Source organism: Pongo abelii, chromosome X (assembly GCF_028885655.2).
Source record: "Pongo abelii isolate AG06213 chromosome X, NHGRI_mPonAbe1-v2.0_pri, whole genome shotgun sequence".
Classification (NCBI taxonomy): Eukaryota; Metazoa; Chordata; class Mammalia; order Primates; family Hominidae; genus Pongo; species Pongo abelii.
Window position 1 is genome coordinate 102756613 of NC_072008.2, and position 20406 is coordinate 102777018.

Genomic DNA, 20406 nt, shown 5'->3' on the forward strand with positions numbered 1-20406 from the left:
AAATCATCAATTATGTAGAAAGCAAAATAGGATCATGACATTAGTGGGAGTAGAATTTTTTTTTTTTTTTTTTTTTTTTTTACATTTCGTCACCATCATTATCATCATTTATTTTGGGCATTTCAGACAAATCAATGAGATGTAAAGTTAGGTACAAGTAAAATGAGTCACTTTAGTTTCTCATTATTCTTCTTCAATGTATTAATTCATTAATTTGCCCAACAAATATTTATTGTAAACTATATGTACCAAGAGTTTGACACCTGTTTGGCATTGGCCATATCATTTAACCTCAAAGATCCTCAAAATCTCCATCTTTATTTTATTTTATTATTATTATTTTTTATTTATGAAGAATTTATTGATGATTCTTGGGTGTTTCTGGGAGAGGGGGATATGGCAGGGTCATAGGATAATAGTGGAGAGAAGGTCAGGAGATAAACACATGAACAAAGGTCTCTGGTTTTCCTAGGCAGAGGTCCCTGCGGCCTTCTGCAGTGTTTGTGCCCCTGAGTACTTGAGATTAGGGAGTGGTGATGACTCTTAAAGAGCATGCTGCCTTCAAGCATCTGTTTAACAAAGCACATCTTGCACCGCCCTTAATCCATTTAACCCTGAGTTGACACAGCATATGTTTCAGAGAGCACGGGGCTGGGGGAAAGGCCATAGATCAACAGCATCCCAAGGCAGAAGAATTTCTCCTAGTCAGAACAAAATGGAGTCTCCTATGCCCACCTCTTTCTACACAGACACAGCAACAATCTGATCTCTCCTTCCTTTCCCCACACTTCCTCCTCTTCTCTTCAACAAAACCGCCATCGTCCTCATGGCCCGCTCCCGATGGTCGCTGTCTCTTCGGAGCTGTTGGGTACACCTCCCAGACAGGGCAGCCGGGCAGAGGCGCTCCTCACCTCCCAGACAGGGCGGCCGGGCAGAGGCGCTCCTCGCTTCCCAGACGGGGCCGCCCGGGCAGAGACGCTCCTCACTTCCCAGACGGGGCCGCCCGGGCAGAGGCGCTCCTCACTTCCTCCCAGACCGGGTGGCAGCCGGGCAGAGGCGCTCCTCACCTCCCAGACGGGGCGGCCGGGCAGAGGCGCTCCTCACTTCCCAGACGGGGCGGCCAGGCAGAGGCGCTCCTCACTTCCCAGACGGGGCGGCCGGGCAGAGACGCTCCTCACTTCCTCCCAGACGGGGTGGCGGCCAGGCAGAGGCGCTCCTCACCTCCCAGACAGGGAGGCCGGGCAGAGGCGCTCCTCACTTCCCAGACGGGGTGGTGGCCAGGCAGAGGTGCTCCTCACTTCCCATATGGGGTGGCGGCCGGGCAGAGGCGCTCCTCACTTCCCAGATGGGGCAGCCGGGCAGAGGCGCTCCTCACTTCCTCCCAGACGGGGTGGCGGCCAGGCAGAGGCACTCCTCACCTCCCAGACGGGGCGGCCGGGCAGAGGTGCTCCTCATCTCCCAGACAGGGCAGCCGGGCGTAGGTGCTCCTCACTTCCTCCCAGACGGGGTGGCAGCCGGGCAGAGGCACTCCTCACCTCCCAGACGGGGCGGCTGGGCAGAGGGGCTCCTCACTTCCCATACGGGGTGGCGGCCGGGCAGAGGCGCTCCTCACTTCCTCCCAGACGGGGTGGCGGCCAGACAGAGGTGTTCCTCACTTCCCAGACGGGGTGGCCGGGCAGAGGCGCTCCTCACTTCCCAGACGGGGTGGCCAGGCAGAGGCACTCCTCACCTGCCAGACGGGGCGGCCGGGCAGAGGGGCTCCTCACTTCCCATACGGGGTGGCAGCCGGGCAGAGGCGCTCCTCACTTCCCAGATGGGGCAGCCGGGCAGAGGCAGAGGCGCTCCTCACTTCCCAGACGGGGTGGCCAGGCAGAGGCACTCCTCACCTCCCAGACGGGGCAGCCGGGCAGAGGGGCTCCTCACTTCCCATACGGGGTGGCAGCCGGGCAGAGGCGCTCCTCACTTCCCAGATGGGGCAGCCGGGCAGAGGCGCTCCTCACTTCCTCCCAGACGGGGTGGCGGCCAGGCAGAGGCGCTCCTCACTTCCCAGACGGGGCGGCCGGGCAGAGGTGCTCCTCACTTCCTCCCAGACGGGGTGGCGGCCAGGCAGAGGCACTCCTCACCTCCCAGACGGGGCGGCCGGGCAGAGGTGCTCCTCATCTCCCAGACGGGGCAGCCGGGCATAGGTGCTCCTCACTTCCTCCCAGACGGGGTGGCAGCCGGGCAGAGGCACTCCTCACCTCCCAGACGGGGCGGCTGGGCAGAGGCGCTCCTCACTTCCCATACGGGGTGGCGGCCGGGCAGAGGCGCTCCTCACTTCCTCCCAGACGGGGTGGCGGCCAGACAGAGGTGCTCCTCACTTCCCAGACGGGGTGGCCGGGCAGAGGCGCTCCTCACTTCCCAGACGGGGTGGCCAGGCAGAGGCACTCCTCACCTCCCAGACGGGGCGGCCGGGCAGAGGGGCTCCTCACTTCCCATACGGGGTGGCAGCCGGGCAGAGGCGCTCCTCACTTCCCAGATGGGGCAGCCGGGCAGAGGCGCTCCTCACTTTCTCCCAGACGGGGTGGCGGTCAGGCAGAGGCGCTCCTCACTTCCCAGACGGGGCGGCCGGGCAGAGGTGCTCCTCACTTCCTCCCAGACGGGGTGGCGGCCAGGCAGAGGCGCTCCTCACTTCCCAGATGGGGCAGCCGGGCAGAGGCGCTCCTCACTTCCCAGACGGGGTGGTGGCCAGGCAGAGGTGCTCCTCACTTCCCATATGGGGTGGCGGCCGGGCAGAGGCGCTCCTCACTTCCCAGATGGGGCAGCCGGGCAGAGGCGCTCCTCACTTCCTCCCAGACGGGGTGGCGGCCAGGCAGAGGCGCTCCTCACCTCCCAGACGGGGCGGCCGGGCAGAGGCGCTCCTCATCTCCCAGACGGGGCAGCCGGGCAGAGGCGCTCCTCACTTCCTCCCAGACGGGGTGGCAGCCGGGCAGAGGCGCTCCTCACCTCCCAGACGGGGTGGCAGCCGGGCAGAGGCGCTCCTCACATCCCAGACGATGGGCGGCCGGGCAGAGGCGCTCCTCACTTCCCAGATAGGGCGGCCGGGCAGAGGGGCTCCTCACATCCCAGACGATGGGCGGCCAGGCAGAGATGCTCCTCACTTCCTAGACGGGGTGGCGGCGGCCCCTCCCCCTCCCCCTCCCCCTCCCCCTCCCCCTCCCCCTCCCCCTCCCCCTCCCCCTCCCTCTCCCTCTCCCCTTTCTTCGGTCTCCCTCTCCTTCTTTTTTCGGTCTCCCGCTGTTATCGAAGCTGAACTGTACTGCCATGATCTCGGCTCGCTGCAACCTCCCTGCCTCGGGCTCCTGTGACTCTCCTGCCTCCGCCTGCCGAGTGCCTGGGATTGCAGCCGCGCGCCGCCACGCCTGAATGGTTTTTGTATTTTTGGTGGAGACGGGGTTTCGCCGTGTTGACCGGGCTGGTCTCCAGCTCCTGGCCTCGAGTGATCTGCTTGCCTCGGCCTCCCGAGGTGCTGGGATTGCAGACGGAGTCTCGCTAACTCAATGCTCAATGGTGCTCAGGCTGGAGTGCAGTGGTGTGATCTCGGCTCGCTGCAACCTCCCGGGAGTAGAATTTTTTACATATAAAGTAATCACTATTTTTTCTATTATAGTAGGAAATATATCCGTGATCTTCACTGATCTACTTAGCACAGGGCTAGAACCCCTTGAATAATTTGACTGAATTTAAATTAGGAAATGTTTAGCTACCATGTAATTTCCCTAGCCCAGATTTTTGGCTGTGGAATGGAAAGGAAGGGTTGAACCTGAAAGAGATTTTTTTTAGGAAAAATTGTCAGAAGTGTGACTGAAAGGTAATTGCCAGTTTGAAAGCTCAGAAGACAAAAAGGATGCCAGTTCTGTTGGCAGAATGAAGCCATTAGGAGACGCTGATAAGGTGTAGGGATGGGTCAGAGTGAGGATGAGTTCTCCTTTGGATTTGTTCAATTTGAGTAAATGATGGGACATCTGGGTGGGAATGACGGTTAGAAAGATGGAGCTTGAGGATGCCTAAGAGTAGTCAGGGCTGGAGATGTTCATTTGGCATTATCAGCAGTGAGGTGATATTGATCATGGGAAAGTCAATGCGCCTTCTAGGGAACTGAGTATAATCTGAATGTTAAATGTCAGAGTTTCAAATCATTTCTTTAGGATATGTTTCTCTGCCTGGGCTAGATTAAAGATTAGATAGGAAACCTTTAAATCCCCGATTATTTGTAAGACACACTTGTTACTTCAAGGTCAGGAATTTTCTCATCAATTTTCAATGCTTGTGTGTTATTTTATTAACTAATGTGTTTTTGAAAATAGTGACTGCATGTTGAGGGATTGAAATGCTCCACCCCCAAATGCTTTAGTGGTAATCAGCATATGTATGTCGATTCTTGGAGTCAAATGTAAGAGTTTTGGAAATGTTAGGAATTTTATATCAAAAGGAGAAGATTGTACCATCACCACCTGACAGAAAATAGATTTTGGATCAAATGGAAGACAAATTACTCAGTCATATGTTGATTGTGTTCCATTGTGTAAACAAGAACATACACAGCCCTTTTGGCCCTGTCGTCTTTATGAGGGCAGAATCTCCAGAGGTTAATGTGGTGGTAGTCACACGGTAGACATCCAGTATATATTGGCAGAATGGATGAATAAAACAGAAAATAAGTATAGAACCAAGTACTGGCATGAAACTGTCATTTAATTTGAAGACAAGTAAAAGAACACATGATTTAAGCACAGTAAACACATACACAGTGATTTAAGCCATATACCTTAAGAAAGTTCTGAAAAACATGGATAAGGAATTGTGTTTTCTGACCAAGCAAAATGGGGAAAAGGTGTGTTATGATGATAGAGATTTAGCCAAGGGACTTTTAGGGAAATAATGTTTCTTTTTTTTTTTTTTTTTTTTTGAGATGGAGTCTCGCTCTTCCACCCAGGCTGGAGTGCAGTGGCGCTATCTTGGCTCACTGCAAGCTCTGCCTTCAGGGTTCACGCCATTCTCCTGCCTCAGCCTCCCGATTAGCTGGGACTACAGGCGCCCGCCACCGTGCCCGGCTAATTTTTTGTATTTTTAGAGACGGGGTTTCACCGTGTTAGCCAGGATGATCTCGATCTCCTGACCTCGTTATCCACCCGCCTTGGCCTCCCAAAGTGCTGGGATTAAAGGCGTGAGCCACTGCGCCTGGCCAAGGAGAATGTTTCTTATCTGGATTTTTAAAAATACACAATTGTCAACATAAGTTAAAGTAAGACATTACATATATATATAATATATATATAAATATATTTTTTATAAAGAAATATTGGCCCCAACCCATTTATGTGGAAAATGATAGTCTTAATCAAAATGAACTTAATACGGTTCTTCTACTAGTAAAGTGACTTAATGAGATAGAAGACAAAAAAGAAAGGTTATGTTTTGGCAAGAAGGAAAGGGCATTATGGTTCAATACCTTTACTTAACTAACCTTTAAGTGTTCAATTAACATTTAAAGGAAATAAAATTTTGGAAGTATTACAGAATAATTGCAGAAATGTAAAAAGTAGTTAAAAGCGTGTGGTCTATTCGTAGAACTTCCTTCACTTAACACTGACAGTCATCAGAATGTAAATTTGTGATGCGTAAAAGATGAAGAAAACTCTCTGCTCAATCAGTGACATAGTTGCTGCTTTCTCTTTTGCTGTTTTCTTTGTGAACTTCAGTTCATTGACATTTTCTAGGATGAAACCTTCATACTTATCCAGAATTGATCTTTTAAACACAAATCCTGAAATATTTGAAAAAAAAATATGCACAGTAGTAAGCAGCAGCGGGTGGGGTGGGGAGGGGGGTGGTGGCGGAGAAATTGAAGGGCTTGTGCCTTGAAACTTCCCAGGATATTTGCCTATCAACTCACAGTTTGTAAGAATCTGTTGTACTTAAAAATTTATCACTTCTAGACTTTACTACTATGAACAGTTTTTCACTTATAGCGAGCATAGAGGGTAGTCTTCGACTATTAACTCACCTTTGCAGTTTATTTAGAGAACAGAAGCAATTGTAGTATCAGGGAAGCATTAAATTCAAAAGCTATTTTAATTTTTTTTAAGTACAGAGTTTTGGGGCAATATGAATTTTACAATTTTATTGCCTAGCCTGATCTATGTCACTTCACCTGTATTTTTCTTGCTCTTGCTCATAGCTGCTGTTGCAGGACCCTGATTCTTATCAAAAGTCTCAACGTTAGATGTTTCTAGAGGTCTCAGGAAGTAGCTTACACATTCTTTGAATTAATTTTGCCAGCTTCCATGTGGCAACTGTGGGTTCTTGTTTTGATCCTCTCCCCTGGGGACAACTGTGTGTGGGAAGAGGGGAGGAGTTTCCCACAGGGCACAGCTGGTGGTGTATTGAAGTCTTCTAGGTGCCAAGGGTGTGGGGTGTTCTTTGGCAAAGTATGGGAACATGTATTTTTTTCCTTGCTTTCCTTTATAAATGTACTTGATTAGAGGAGTACCAAAGCAGTGCTCTTCACACAGTTCTCCTTTCCACAGTACTCAGACATCTGACCACGTTGGGGATGAATAGTCTGGGCCTGGAATCACATCCAAAAAACAACTACAGTGCACTCAGAATCACCCTAACTCTTTCCAAATTGCAGGTTTTCTCACTGGACTAATCCTGTCTGCTTGCTGCTTGACTTCTCTTCCTTTAGAAAATTTCTTTCCTGGGAGCCCCCTTAGTCCACTACACAAACAGACTTCAGGCTGATTCCTAGGACTCTGTATATCAGTGTCAAGCTGTGCCTTGAACCCCTGCCTTTTTTCCATATTCTCTGTTGGTATGCTTTTGATGAGTAGGTGAAGTGGAGGTAAATGAATACCATTACATCTCTCTCTCCTCTGTATTATCTTCCTTCCTCTTTTATTTAGGAATTTATGGGAATGAAAAAATACTACTATCCAACCTTATACTACATCTTTGTCTACAAAGTTTAGTATGTACATATATAAAAAATCAGATATGTTTAGGCATTGACTACAAGGACCACTTGCAACATGAGATCCCACAGGTAGGTGACTCATAAGAGCAATATGTACTATCGTAGTAGTCTGCATCTGCCGCACATTTGAGAGTGAGTTTTATTCTAATTTGCAAGTACAGCCTACTAAACAGTGGCAGTTATATAAGCTTATAACTCATAAGATGATATTCAGAGTCAGAATACATCCAAGGCCACTAAATGTGTTAAATATTTCATACAGCTAAATAGAGAAAAGATATGTCACCTCCCACTGTGGCGCCTTCATTCTGAAAATAACAGGTTACCTATAGCTAGGAGAAAAATAAAATAACAAAAGTTTCACATTCCAAGCTAAAATTTTATTTTAGGCTTGATTCATTCCACAGTACTTATTTTCACAGTTACAGCTTAAAATTGAGGTGGAGATTTTTAAATATGCAGAATTGATTTTAAATGATTTTAATTATCTTAATCTTTCTAATTTAGTTTCACTGTGGTGAAAATTATTCAAGTTACCAAACTGAGTCTTTGTTTTTCTTAATAACATACATACTTCACAAAAAAAAAAACATCAATAGAAACAATTTTTAAAAACAATTGAGTAATTTCCATGCATCAAAAATATTTGAAAAAATGGAAATAATACCTTGGTATTTACTTACCTTCTTATTCTATAAGAGAAAATAATACTAATGGAGCAAAATAATGGATTCCCTTGATTTCATTTCAGTATTCATATATGTAGTTATATCCATATTTATATTTTAGTCAAAGGGTGTGATATTTTAAAACTTGGGTCTCATTAATTAGATGATAGGTGCCATTGCAGGCCCAGAGTTTAATGGAAAGGCAAAATTGAGTGGGAGGAGGGAAGAGATAAATGGGGAAAACAAAGGGTACTTATAGTGGGGGTATAGTACAGTTGTTTTCCATGAGACTTATGTTGTGTGTACCCTACCCTAGTTATCTTTTCATTGTGGAAAAATATGTAACATAAAACTAACCATTTTACCCTTTTTACATGTATAATAAAGAAGCATTCATTACATTTATGTTGTTGTACAACCATTACCACTATTTCTAGAAGTTTGTCATCATCCCAAACAGAAACTCTAAACCTATTAAGCAATAACTCCCCATACCCGTCTACCCCCAGCTTCCGGTAACCTCAATTCTACTTTTTGTCTCTAAAAATTTGCCTATTGTTAATACTTCATATCAGTGGAATCATACAATATTTGTTCTTTTGTATCTATTTTGTTTTACTAAGTGAAATATTTACACTTATTGTTATCTATGTTATGACGTGTCAAAACTTCATTCCTTTATGACTAGTAGCTGGGATTACAGGCATGTGCCACCACGCCTGGCTAATTTTTGTATTTTTAGTAGAGATGGGGTTTCTCCATGTTGGTCAGGCTGGTCTCGAACTCCTGACCTCGGGTGATCCGCCTGCCTCGGCCTCCCAAAGTGCTGGGATTACAGGCATGAACCACTGCGCCCGGCCTCTGGCCTCTTCTTAAGAGGGAACTAATCATATTCGTGAGGGCTCCACTCTTATGACCTAATTGCCCCTCAAAGGCACTGCCTTTAAGGATAATCACATTGAGGATTAGATTTCAGCATAAGGATTTTGGAGGGACACAAACATTCAATTCATAAGAATCATCAAATTTGAGCATGCATCAGACTTCATCACTTTTGCTTGATTCTCCATTAAAAGTAGGAATGTATTGTGTACTTAAATATAGACATTGTAGATAATGGGAGATGTTGTATAAGCCAGGTGTAATTTATAAGATTGAAGATTATTCCAGGTTTTGAAAAATTATGAATAGTAGAGTTGATACTTTCTTTTTTAGTATTATTGTACATAAGCAAATTCTACATAGTATTTTTCTGTTTTTAGTTTAGATTGACTAATTATTGTGACTGAAAATAAAGCTTAAAAATTATTCTAAACACGGTGAAACCCCGTCTCTACTAAGAATACAAAAAGTTAGCCCGGCATGGTGGCGGGCGCCTGTAATCCCAGCTACTTGGGAGGCTGAGGCAGGAGAATGGCGGGAGGCGGAGCTTGCAGTGAGCCGACATCGCGCCACTGCACTCCAGCCTGGGCGACAGAGTGAGACTTGTCTCCAAAAAAAAAAAAAGAAAATTATTCTATATGTTTAAGTCCCAGAAGTTTACTCAGTTTTGGAATACGATTTATTCTTATATGATCTTTTATTCAGAATTTATTGTAGTTCATTTTTAGGTCAAATTTTGGAGGGGTGGGGAAGGGCGGATACTCTGGTACCATAACAGAACCACAGCCAGAAATGTACTGTCCTAGTTAATCACTTTCATAATTGTTAATGCATGTTTAAAAATTCTAATACTAAAACACTAAACTTTTATACTTTTATTTCTTTTTAGAACCTTGTGAAACATCTTCCTGAGCAGAAGATACTCAACGAATTAGCAGAACTTAAGAACGAATATGATGACCTCTGTGAGCCTGAACAATTTGGAGTTGTGGTATGTATCCAACATGAGGGACCACAAACTCAGCTGGGAGGTTAACACTTGCCAGAAACAGTGAAAAGAGAAACATTTCAGTTGTCAATTATTTTTTCATTACTGTATTGCTACATAATTTAATGCAATATTGGCTGTCAGAAAAAAATCCTTTTTTTCCTATTATTATTTGTCATGGCATTGAAAAATAATAAAATATTCGCATTCATAAAATGCTTCAAAATATCTCAGGGGATCTTTTGAATAACAGTGCCAATTTTTAATTCTATTAATATATGCAAACAGTATACATTATTATTATATGGGCTATTTTTCTTTCCATTTAGATCTTAATGTTAGAATTTGGCCCCCAAAAACTAGGTTAAATAAAAGGATAATTACTAGATAATTAGCAAAGTACTAGAGACTCTTTTTCTAGGGTATATGTCGTGTCAGAAAAAGCAAAAGGATTTTCAGATTTCATATAGAGTGTCATTAATTGATTTAAAGCTTAAAATGTGCTGTTTTAGCTGGGAAGAAAATCTTATACATCATGTCTTTAAATCATCATGTAGTTAAATTATTATTGGAATGAATTATTTTTTCTTATTCCACCCTTCATATTAAGGGGTACAAAAGATGAATAAGTATAAAGTTTGAATTCAAGATTATAGTTTTATTTTAAGTATTCCCCAAACTGACTATTCAAATAGTTGACAAAAAACAAAAACAAAAAAATGGCAGGAAAGAGGGCATTATGATTTATTTAATTTCTTGGAGAAAAAGCTATTTTTTACTTAGGTGGTCAGTGCAAGTTTGTTTGCTGTATGAATGAGTAGTTCCATTATGGTCACCAACTTTACCCTGGCTCCCTGAACATTTTCCATTTGCATACTAAGAATTTTAAAATTACCATTGGACCTAATAGTCAAACATTTTCAGCCTTATCCAAAATATTCTATAAGCTTTTAAATAGTATAATATGTTAGAATTGATCTAATCTGATACCTTGCAGTTTAAAAATCCTGTTTAGAGTCAAACTGTGCTAGATGCGACTGAGCATGTTCCTTTTGAACATGTGCAATAAATGCTCACCCATATTTAGAGTTTATTAATTTTGAAACATGGCATTGACTACACTTATATAGAAGGAGTCTGTCAAATTCTTGCAAAGAAAATCAGGAATGTATGTTTGGGATCAGATAGAGCATATAATGGTATCTGAGAAAGGTATTTCTCTTATTTTTGAACAAGGTGAATTAATCAACTAAATTCGATAGATATCATTTGTTAACTAAAAGCAATTTAGCACAACATTGAGTAATACAGTTATTTAGACCAAAGTCCACACTTGAAGCCTAAGCTGCTTGGATTCATATTATAATTGAAGCAAGGCTATATACCCTCTGAGAATTCAGCTGTGTCATGATGGTTATGAGTTTTACAATAGGTATATACTACACAATTTCTCTGAAGCCATTTTTTTTTTTCTGAATGCAGTTTATCTTGGAAGATGTATTAGTTTGCCAAGCAGGTCCTTTCAAGAGGCGTATCCTTGGTACCACACTGAGGAAATGAAGTTTGGGGACATAAAAAGCAATATACCTTCTGAACTAAAAGCAAAATAGAAAATGGAAGAGATTTCTTGTTTATGCACATAACCATAAATAATTCTGAGGCTGTGTTTACATGAAGTAACCTAGTCCCCTTATTTACTTTCACCATTCTTAGCTACATGTCTGGGGGTGGGGAGCGGAAAGTCAAGGACATTACAAACTAGTTTACACTATGTAAATTACCTAAGATAGTATCAATCAGGATTTGCCCAATAAAGTTTAGCTGCATTCACATCAAGGAAATATTTTTTAAACAATGATATACTTTAGTCTGTTAAACGTGTACTTTGCAGTGTTTAGAACAATATCATGTATAAAATAGACAGTAAATAAATGTTTATGGAATTGAATTACAGGACAATTATTAAGCCTAAGTCCGAGCCTGAAATTAGAAAGTAGTATGATTTAAATCTGTAACAATAGAAATTTTGCTAAAACATATTTCTCTAGGTGTATGCTGAAATTCAATTCACTTCTGTGTGTATACATCCAAACACTTTTTAACCCTTAAACATATATCAACAGCCTAATGTGAGGACAATTTTGGAAATTGTTTAATAGAATCATCTGCAGTAATGAGAGAGGCTCCAAACTGGAAAGGCTCATTGCCTCTGCTCACTTCTCTTGTTAACATTATTAGTGTATTTATCGCATGATTTCTATATGGAAAACCTCCAGTGTCTCCCTGAATTTACAGAATGAAGCTCCTTCGCATTCTCACTGTATCTCTGACTGTCTTACTTTCTTCCTTTCTGCTCCCTTTGGTGAAGTGAGTCAATTGGTATCTTTTTGACATTTTAGCCTTTACCTCAATCAGACTCTCACTGCCGTTTTAACAGCTATTTCACTCGCTCCCTATTCTGCGTCCTTTCATTTTTCCATAGTGGCCATACCATACCTTTCCTTCTCTCCTCAAGTCTTCTGTCTCCTCCCCATTCTTTTAACTTACCACGAACATCCTAACCTGTTACTTGCCAGAGAAAAAAGAAAGCACTTTGACTTCAAAATCTCCAATATCTCTTCTACCTACAAAGTTTTCTCTAGCTATATATCTTTTACTTACTCATTCTCTGTCAAACCCGTCATTAACATTATTGTTGTTGCTATTAGTATGGATAGAAACAAAATAAATATTGAGGACTTAATTTGTCAGATTCTATGAGAAGCATGTTTACTTCCACCAACTTATGTATTCCTCATGACAACCCTACGAGTTTGGCACTATTAATGGCTCCATATTAAGGAGGAGGATGCCGGGCGCCTTGGCTCATGCCTGTAATTCCAGCACTTTGGGAGGCCGAGGCGGGAGGATCACCTGAGGTCAGGAGTTCAAGACCAGCCTGGCCAACATGGTGAAACTCCATCTCTACTAAAAATACAAAAATTAGCTGGGCATGGTGGCGCACGCCTGTAGTCCCAGCTACACAGGAGGCTGAGGCAGGAGAATCGCTTGAACCTGGGAGGCGGAGGTTGCAGTGAGCTGACATCCGGCCACTGCACTCCAGCCTGGGCCACAGAGCAAGTCTCCGCCTCAAAGAAAAAAAAAAGAATGAGGAAACTGGGCCCAAGGAAGACTAGTTTACTTGTCCAAGGTTACATAGTAACTAGTAGTCACAGAATTCAAATGTTAGCAGTCTGAATTTGTAGCCAGTGCTTTAGCCACTGTGCTCCTGGGTTGTGGGTATGTGGGTGTGTATGTGATGCTCTACCACATGCTAATCTTTTCACTTCAGTTTTGGGCATTGTTATGCACTGCCTGCTTTAGGTGGTAGTATCTCTTGCTTGCTTTCCTTCTGTTAGTTATTTTATTACTTCCTCAATTTGTCAGTTTCCACTCTGCCCTGCTCTTCAGAAAAAAAGAAAATCTTCAGTCATTTGCTGCCTGGAAAGGAGTGGATAGATGGGTGGATGGATGAATAAAAATCCTTCCTGACTGAGGTTTCTGCTTGCTACTGCCTTCTCTCCATTTCCTAGCGTCAGTTTTTTTCTAAGATCAGTCTCCTTTTTCTCTCTACTTCCTTAACTCTCATTCACTGTTCAACCAATGGTGATCAGAATTCTGCCTTAAATAATGCATTGGAATTGAAATAAGAAAGGCCCTTAAATCCTGTTCACATCCAAAATACACATCAAATATACTCACTTCTCTCTGTCTCCATCACCACTACCTTAGCCCAAGCCAGAATCATCGTTTCAGTTAACCATTACAATATACATTTATCTTGTTTTTCCCGCTACCACTTTTGCCCTTCTCCAAATCCGTCTCGGCACAACCCTTAGTAGGATGTTTCTAGAGTGTATCTGTATTGCATCATAATTTTTATCTGCTTAAAATACCAGTGCTGTTCTATAGCACTAAAGCTACAGCATTAACTTCTTACCATGACCTAGAAGATACTATCTGGTCTGGCACCTGCCCACCTCTCCTACTTTCATCACCTGCTATTTGACCTCTTGCTCATTATGCCTCAGCCACATTTTATTTTTGAACTTACCATGTTCTTTCCTGCTCAGAACCATTGCACATGCTGCTCCTTTACTCCCGCTTGCTGCCTCCCTCTCTTGTTTATATTTCAAGTCATAGCTTAATTTTTGCTTTCCCAGTGGTACCTTCATTTGCCTTTCAGTCAGTCAGAAATAGATCTCCCTGCTAAACTCTCCCAGATTACCTTTTTTCTTTTCCTTTCTAGAAATCATCCTGGATTTTAATTAAATGTTTATTTATGAGGTTACTTCTTGACTGTCTATAATCCCAACTATATTGCAAGTTCTATAAATGGATGAACTATGTTGATTTTATTCACGTGTGCTTAACAAATATTTCTTGAATGCATTTGCATGAATGGAAAATCAAGTGGACTCTTTCAGTCCCATCTTATTCTGTATCTATATGGCATTTGATAACACAAAAGAATTTAAGCTCCTTTTTGAAACCTTTCCTCCCCTTCTTAAATAATAAATAGTATTTCCTGATTTTTTTTTTCTCTAAGAGGCAGGTTCTCTCTCTGTCCCCCAGGGTGGAGTGCAGTGGCGAGATCATACCTCACTGCAGCCTCGAACTCCTAGGCTCTAGTGATCCTCCCACCTCAACCTCCTGAGTAGCAAGTTCCACCATGCCCGGCTAATTTTTTAAAAAATTTTTCTGTACACATGGAGTCCCGCTGTGTTGCCCAGGTTGGTGTTGAACTCCTGGCCTCTAGCAGTCCTCCTGCTTCAGCCTCCCAAAATACTGGGATTATAGGTGTATGCCACCATACCTGGCCTTATTTCCTGATTTTAATACTCTAACCCTGCGTAATGCCCTATAGAGTTTCCTTGATTATATAACTTCTTAGATGATAAAATCTCATCAGTTAGGGGTATAAATGTGCCAGAAATTAGATTACTCTTGCAATATTCATTAAAATAATGATAATGAATAATTAACAAATTGGCTGGTCAAGGTGGCTCACATCCGAATCCCAGCACTTTGGGAGGCCAATGCAGGCAGATCGCTTGAGCCCAGGAATTTGAGACCTGCCTGGCCAACATGGCAAAACCCCGTCTCTACAAAAAATACAAAAATTAGCCAAGCATGGTGCTGTGCTTGTCCAGCTACTTGGGAGGCTGAGGTGGCAGAATTACTTGAGCTCGGGAGGCAGAGGTTACAGTGAGCCGAGATTGCACCACTGCACTCCAGCCTGGGCAACAGAACCAGAACCTGTCTCAGGAACAAAAACCAACAACAAAAAAACACAATAAAATTGACAGAACTGGGGGAAATTGTGAAAGAAAGAAACTTATCTAAGGCAGTGACTGGGACACTAAGCTTTCTCTAACCTTTTGGGTTTTTTTAGCAGCCACATCATTAGGTTTGCTTATAATCATGTGCAACCAATTGGAAAAAAGAGAAAAAAAAAGAAATAGAAAAACCCAGAGACTTTTCCTCTGTCTAGAGACAGATCCTGGTAAGGGGGACATGCTCGCTCCCACATATTGTGTGATCAATAATCTTGTTTAGGGGGTAGATTGGCTGCATAGCTTCCCACTGACTTGTCCTCCAACCTACCTCCCACAGAACTGAATTTGGTATATCATTGTAATTATGTGCTGTACCTTTACTAGGAAAAAAAGCACAGATTTTTGTAAGCTCTGGCAGTTGGAAGAACCCTCAGCAGGAGCTTTTAGACTCTTCTGAGTGTCTTTGCAGCTCAGCTGTTCTCAAACCTCAGAGCTATGGAAGTTCCCACATGTCTTGCACAGGGGATGGAGACCCATACTGTGTGTATCTATTAAACTAACACATCTTCTGAGGAAAAGAAGGCAATAATTAATTCTCTTAGTAATCGGTACTTTGTTTTTCTGACTTCAAAATTATCCATATTTTTCAACTAAAAACATCCTAAAGCTATAATCTAACAAAAAATGTTGAAATAGGCTTGGGCGTAGAAATCTTCATAATAGGAAGCACAGATGATGTGATATTGCGGACAGCACATTTAAATTTTTTTTACACAAATATATGAAGTTGGGAGGAGAGGATTTATGCATATAGTTGGAAGTACAACTATAAATTTACTGTGCTTTTTAATTTTTTTAAAGCCTCATAAGAGCTTATGAGCTATAAAGATAGCTTAACCAGGTGAAAAGAAAATTCTTAAAAGCTTTTTTTTTCCTTCCACATATCATCAAAGGCAATTAGTTTGGATAGAAAATTGTAAGACTTCTGTTCCATTAATATCAAATCATTTTTCACTTTTGCATATTCAGTGTGAAAATTGCATTTTTCTTTATTTTATATGCCTGCATTTGGAGTATTGTTTTGATTTGTAATGCCCTGATTGTTTCTATTTTCATTACTTTTGTAAATATTAGTGCTAGCTCTTACTTCTAGATGTATATTCATTTTATCTGAGGAAAAAGCTGGTTTAATAATTTTGAGATCAGGTAAAAGAAAACTCACCATGACTCATTCTCAAATACATGTATTTATATTCTTATCCCTCTTAATAACTTCTCATAATAATCATTTTTTTGTGACAGAATTTCTTATTTCCATCAGCTTTTGCAATAAAACAAAGTAAAATAAAACCACCTGAAAATTGAATATTCAAATTAGGTCAGTAGATGTCAATTAATTTTGCTATTGATTGGTTTTCATTAAATTTTTTAAAAATCAAAAGTTAACCCTTTCATTTTCCCCCCCACACACATCACTAATTCCTAACACCACCATAGAAATTTTTATGGCTGTGGCCAGGCATGGTGGCTCATGCCTGTAATCCCAACACTTTGAGAGGCTGAGGCGAGTGGATCACGAGATCAGGAGTTCGAGACCAGCCTTACCAACATGGTGAAACCCTGTCTCTACTAAAAATACAAAAATTAGCCAGGCATGGTTCCGGGTGCCTGTAATTCCAGTTACTCAGGAGGCTGAGGCAGGAGAATCGTTTGAACGCGAGAGGCGGAGGGTGCAGTGAGCCAAGATTGCACCACTGCACTCCAACCTGGATGATAGAGCAAGACTCCATCTCAATAAAAAAGAAATGTTGATGGCTGTTCTTGGCCTCAAACATGTTTTCAGAAAGGTGTTTTAAAATTCTTGCCTAACTTTTTAGTGTGATTCTTCTGAGTTTATAGTGCCTTTTGGGGCACACAATGTTATTGTATTCTGTTCTAGAGTAAAGACAAGTGGATGGTTGTTGATGGGTAGTTTCCACATATTTTTATCTTTGGGGAACTATTCTCTACCAGTACATCATTATTTTTCTTTTTTCTTTTTCTTTTTCTTTTTTTTTTTTTTTCTGGGATGGAGTCTTGCTCTGTCTCGGCCTCCCAAAGTGCTGGGATTACAGGCGTGAGCCACTGCGCCCAGCCTACATCATTATTTTTCTGATGTAGAATCAGTTTTCAACACTCAATTTTTTCAAGGCTTCAATTCACAGATTAAGTATGGCCCTTTTCTCTCATGACATCGAATGTACAAACATTTGGCATTGACTCCATATAGTTGGTACACTTGTATTGATTATTTTGTCCAGGCCTGGTACTGGATTTGCTACAGAAAGTATTAGAATGAGTATAAGTAGGAGAGGTTCTGCCCTGGAGGAGGTCGTTGTCTCGAAGAAGATAACAGTCTTTACTTTATAGGGTGTCATAAATGCCCCTGCCTTATTTCCACAACTCCAGGCAGAAATCTGGTCAGTATTGACTCAATCTCATTTCTGTAGGCAGTTCTGCCTTCTATTAAACTTAAGTCCATTCTCCTTTAATGTGGTTTCATGATCATTCTTTTTGTTATAGTCACAGATACAAAAGGATTCTGTATATTCAATGGGCAATGAATCAAAAGAGTAACTGGAAAAAATACCTTGTGGCAAATATATATTTGTTACAAATTTATCTGTTAATTCTAAGGAATTCTTAACATTATATTTTGAAGAGACTGGGGGATCAGTTTTTCTCCCATATGTTAGGCCTTAATGGAATATGTCTTAGAAGTGAAAAGGAAAGATGATAGAAATAACTCTAAAGGCCACACCTGACCATAGGAGTGCCATGTGGCCATCTCCTTTTCCATCACACATGATTTTTACATTTGTGCTCTTTTCCTTTCTCGGTGGATTCGTAGGTTAGTTGGGTAGTAGATCAATATTCATGAGCTGCGTAGGTACTGAAGTGTGTAAAATTCAAATTATATAAACAAAACTGTGTCTAACTCTTTGGGGAAATAACCCACTTGTAGTTGCTCTCACTAAAGCTGTCAATGCACTTCTTTTATTTTTTTTTAATATAGTGAAGATCAGCTAAAGAAATGAGAGCCACTTGATGTGATTTGATAGACAAGTACATCGTAACACAAATAAATCCCCTACGTAATACAATACCCTGGTCAGCATCCCACAGCACTTCAAGGAATGAATTATAAAACAAAGGATGCCAGTCAACAAAAATGCTGCAAGGGACCACAACTAAATACAAACACACATTTCAGCAGAGTTTTTATTTTATTTACTTATATCACTTAGGTGCACTCAAGTGCCTTTATGAGACATGAGCGTTTTAATAATTGTATCTGTGGCTGGGGATGTTGCTCAGTGCTTCCTACTATTTCTAAGCTTAGTTATCTAGGACATTTCCTTCCATATCCAAATCCTCTGATGGAGTTGCCACTGTTTCTATCAGTGTACACTGGTCTGATCGTAAAAATTCACACTTATGGTTGCAAAAAGTCTGTGGTTATGATCAATATGTACTGGTTTGTGGCTTTTGTTAAGAGACGCACATGTATAGCTTGCCTCCTCCATCATCTCTTGATTTTGTAATAATACAATTTTAATAATAACATTTCTAATAGTAGATATATATTATGAATTAAAAATAGCTCAATAAAGCATGATATTTACAGTGGATAATGAGAGCTGTTCTTCACTGAGCCCTGGAAATATATTTCTTAATTTTGAATGAGAGAAACTTTACGTTGGGTTTGGGGGAACAGATAAGGACCCCGGTTTCTTCATACTGACGATTTCTGAGGATGAATAAAGAATGTAATAACAACGATAACTATTGTTTTAGGGTGTTTACATCATGTCAGTTACTATGACAGGAGTGATACACATAGTATCACATTTAAGTTCTAATGCATCGTGTATAGATGATTTAATGAATACATTTTCATGATGAGGAAATACTTAGAAACTCCAGGTAACTTGCAGTAGGTCATACAACTAGAAGGTGAGGCCCAGTGAGGTCGCTTACATCTGAAATCCCAGCACTTTGGAAGGCCCAGGTGGGCAGATCGCTTGAGCCCCAGGAGTTCAAGACCAGCCTGGGCAACATGGCACAACCCCATCTCTGCAAAAAAATACAAAACTTAGCCAGGCATGGTGACATGTGCCTGTAGTCCTGGCTACACGGGAGGCTGAGGTGGGAAGATCGCCTGAGCCCTGGGAAGTCAAGGTTGCAGTGACCTGTGATCACCCCACAGCACTCCAGCTTGGGCGACAGAGTGAGACCCTGTCTCTAAAAAGTAAAGTGACAGAAGTGTGGCTCAAACCTATGTCTGTGTAACTACAGTGTCGCTGTTTCTCCTACTGCAGCTTACAGTATGGGTCTGGAGAATGCAGATAATTGTTTCCCCCTCTTTCCTGGGTTTAGAGAAAAAAATTCTCCTAAATCCTATTCTTTAAGAAAAAGTTGTATGGGGCTCTGAATTTGGGCTAAGATTGGGCCTTGGTGGTATTGTTGGGGTGACCTACCTGGAAGCTAATGAGTGACCTTACATGTACTTCCTCTTTCCCCACATCAGCCTGCTGTTATACCTCTTGAAACTATATGTTCTCTTCTTGACCCAGCATTTTACTGAATATTATGTTTCCTATTTGTATGAATGAAGCCATTCATTCATTTTACGATGGTTTATTTTCAAAATCACTTTTTATCATATGCCATGTATCAAACCTTGTTGTAGGAGATGAATCAATGAAGAATTTTTGCCAGATCAAAGGGCAACTTTGAACCCCTTACAGTATACAACTTCTTCCGAAAAGCAGGCTGACTCATGATAGATTAATATCTAGTAATAGCGGTTCAACAAAGTTAATTCCCTAACATTTCTGGTTTGACATTATAACTGAAGACATTATTTTGTGGAAGTAAAATATTACTGTCAGCTATTAATTTTGTTGAATAGACAATTGTCCTACTGGGGAAAAGATCTGGAAAATGGTTAGTCAGCTAAGGAGTGCTTTAAAAATCAATCAGCACATACTGATATACTCAAGACTCTGTGCTAGGTGCTCCACAAGATGCAGCTTTTGACTCCTTTCTCCTTTTTTTTTCTCTATGCAGTCTCTGTATCAATGACCTTACCTCCCATAGCATCTATTCAGATAACTCCCAAATCTGCCAACTCCAATACTTCTAACCCCTAGAACTATAGTTTCAAATCCTAGCAGCTATCATAATAATAACAAAAACTCAACATGTCAATAAAGCAATTTTATTATTTCCCTATCATGGAGGTATCATTTTAGTATTTTTTTTAGAGGATTTGTGAGGGATCAAGGAGAACATTTAGTCTATGTTAGTAATCCAAGCTTGAAGTACATAAAATTATGAGTTTCTATATGGTGAGCATGGAAAATAAGGGACAACTCTCAGAAATTCTGCAGGTTAAAATATTGGTAAGGATTGGTATTATTATAAATAACATTGTGTTTACTGTGACTTGAATATCACTTCAAGATTTGGGGTCTTGAATGGGAAAAT

General features: G+C 41.7%; 1 protein-coding gene across 7 annotated transcripts in view; it reads left to right on the forward strand.

Annotated features, from left to right (window-relative positions):
• DIAPH2 (diaphanous related formin 2) overlaps positions 1-20406 on the forward strand; it is a 905937-nt gene that overhangs the window by 410197 nt on the left and 475334 nt on the right. For all 7 annotated transcript variants that reach the window (XM_054544831.2, XM_054544832.2, XM_054544829.2 and 4 more), the window contains one exon: positions 9458-9559. In XM_054544831.2, the coding sequence (XP_054400806.1) occupies positions 9458-9559 (102 nt within the window). The remainder of the gene's footprint in view (positions 1-9457; positions 9560-20406) is intronic.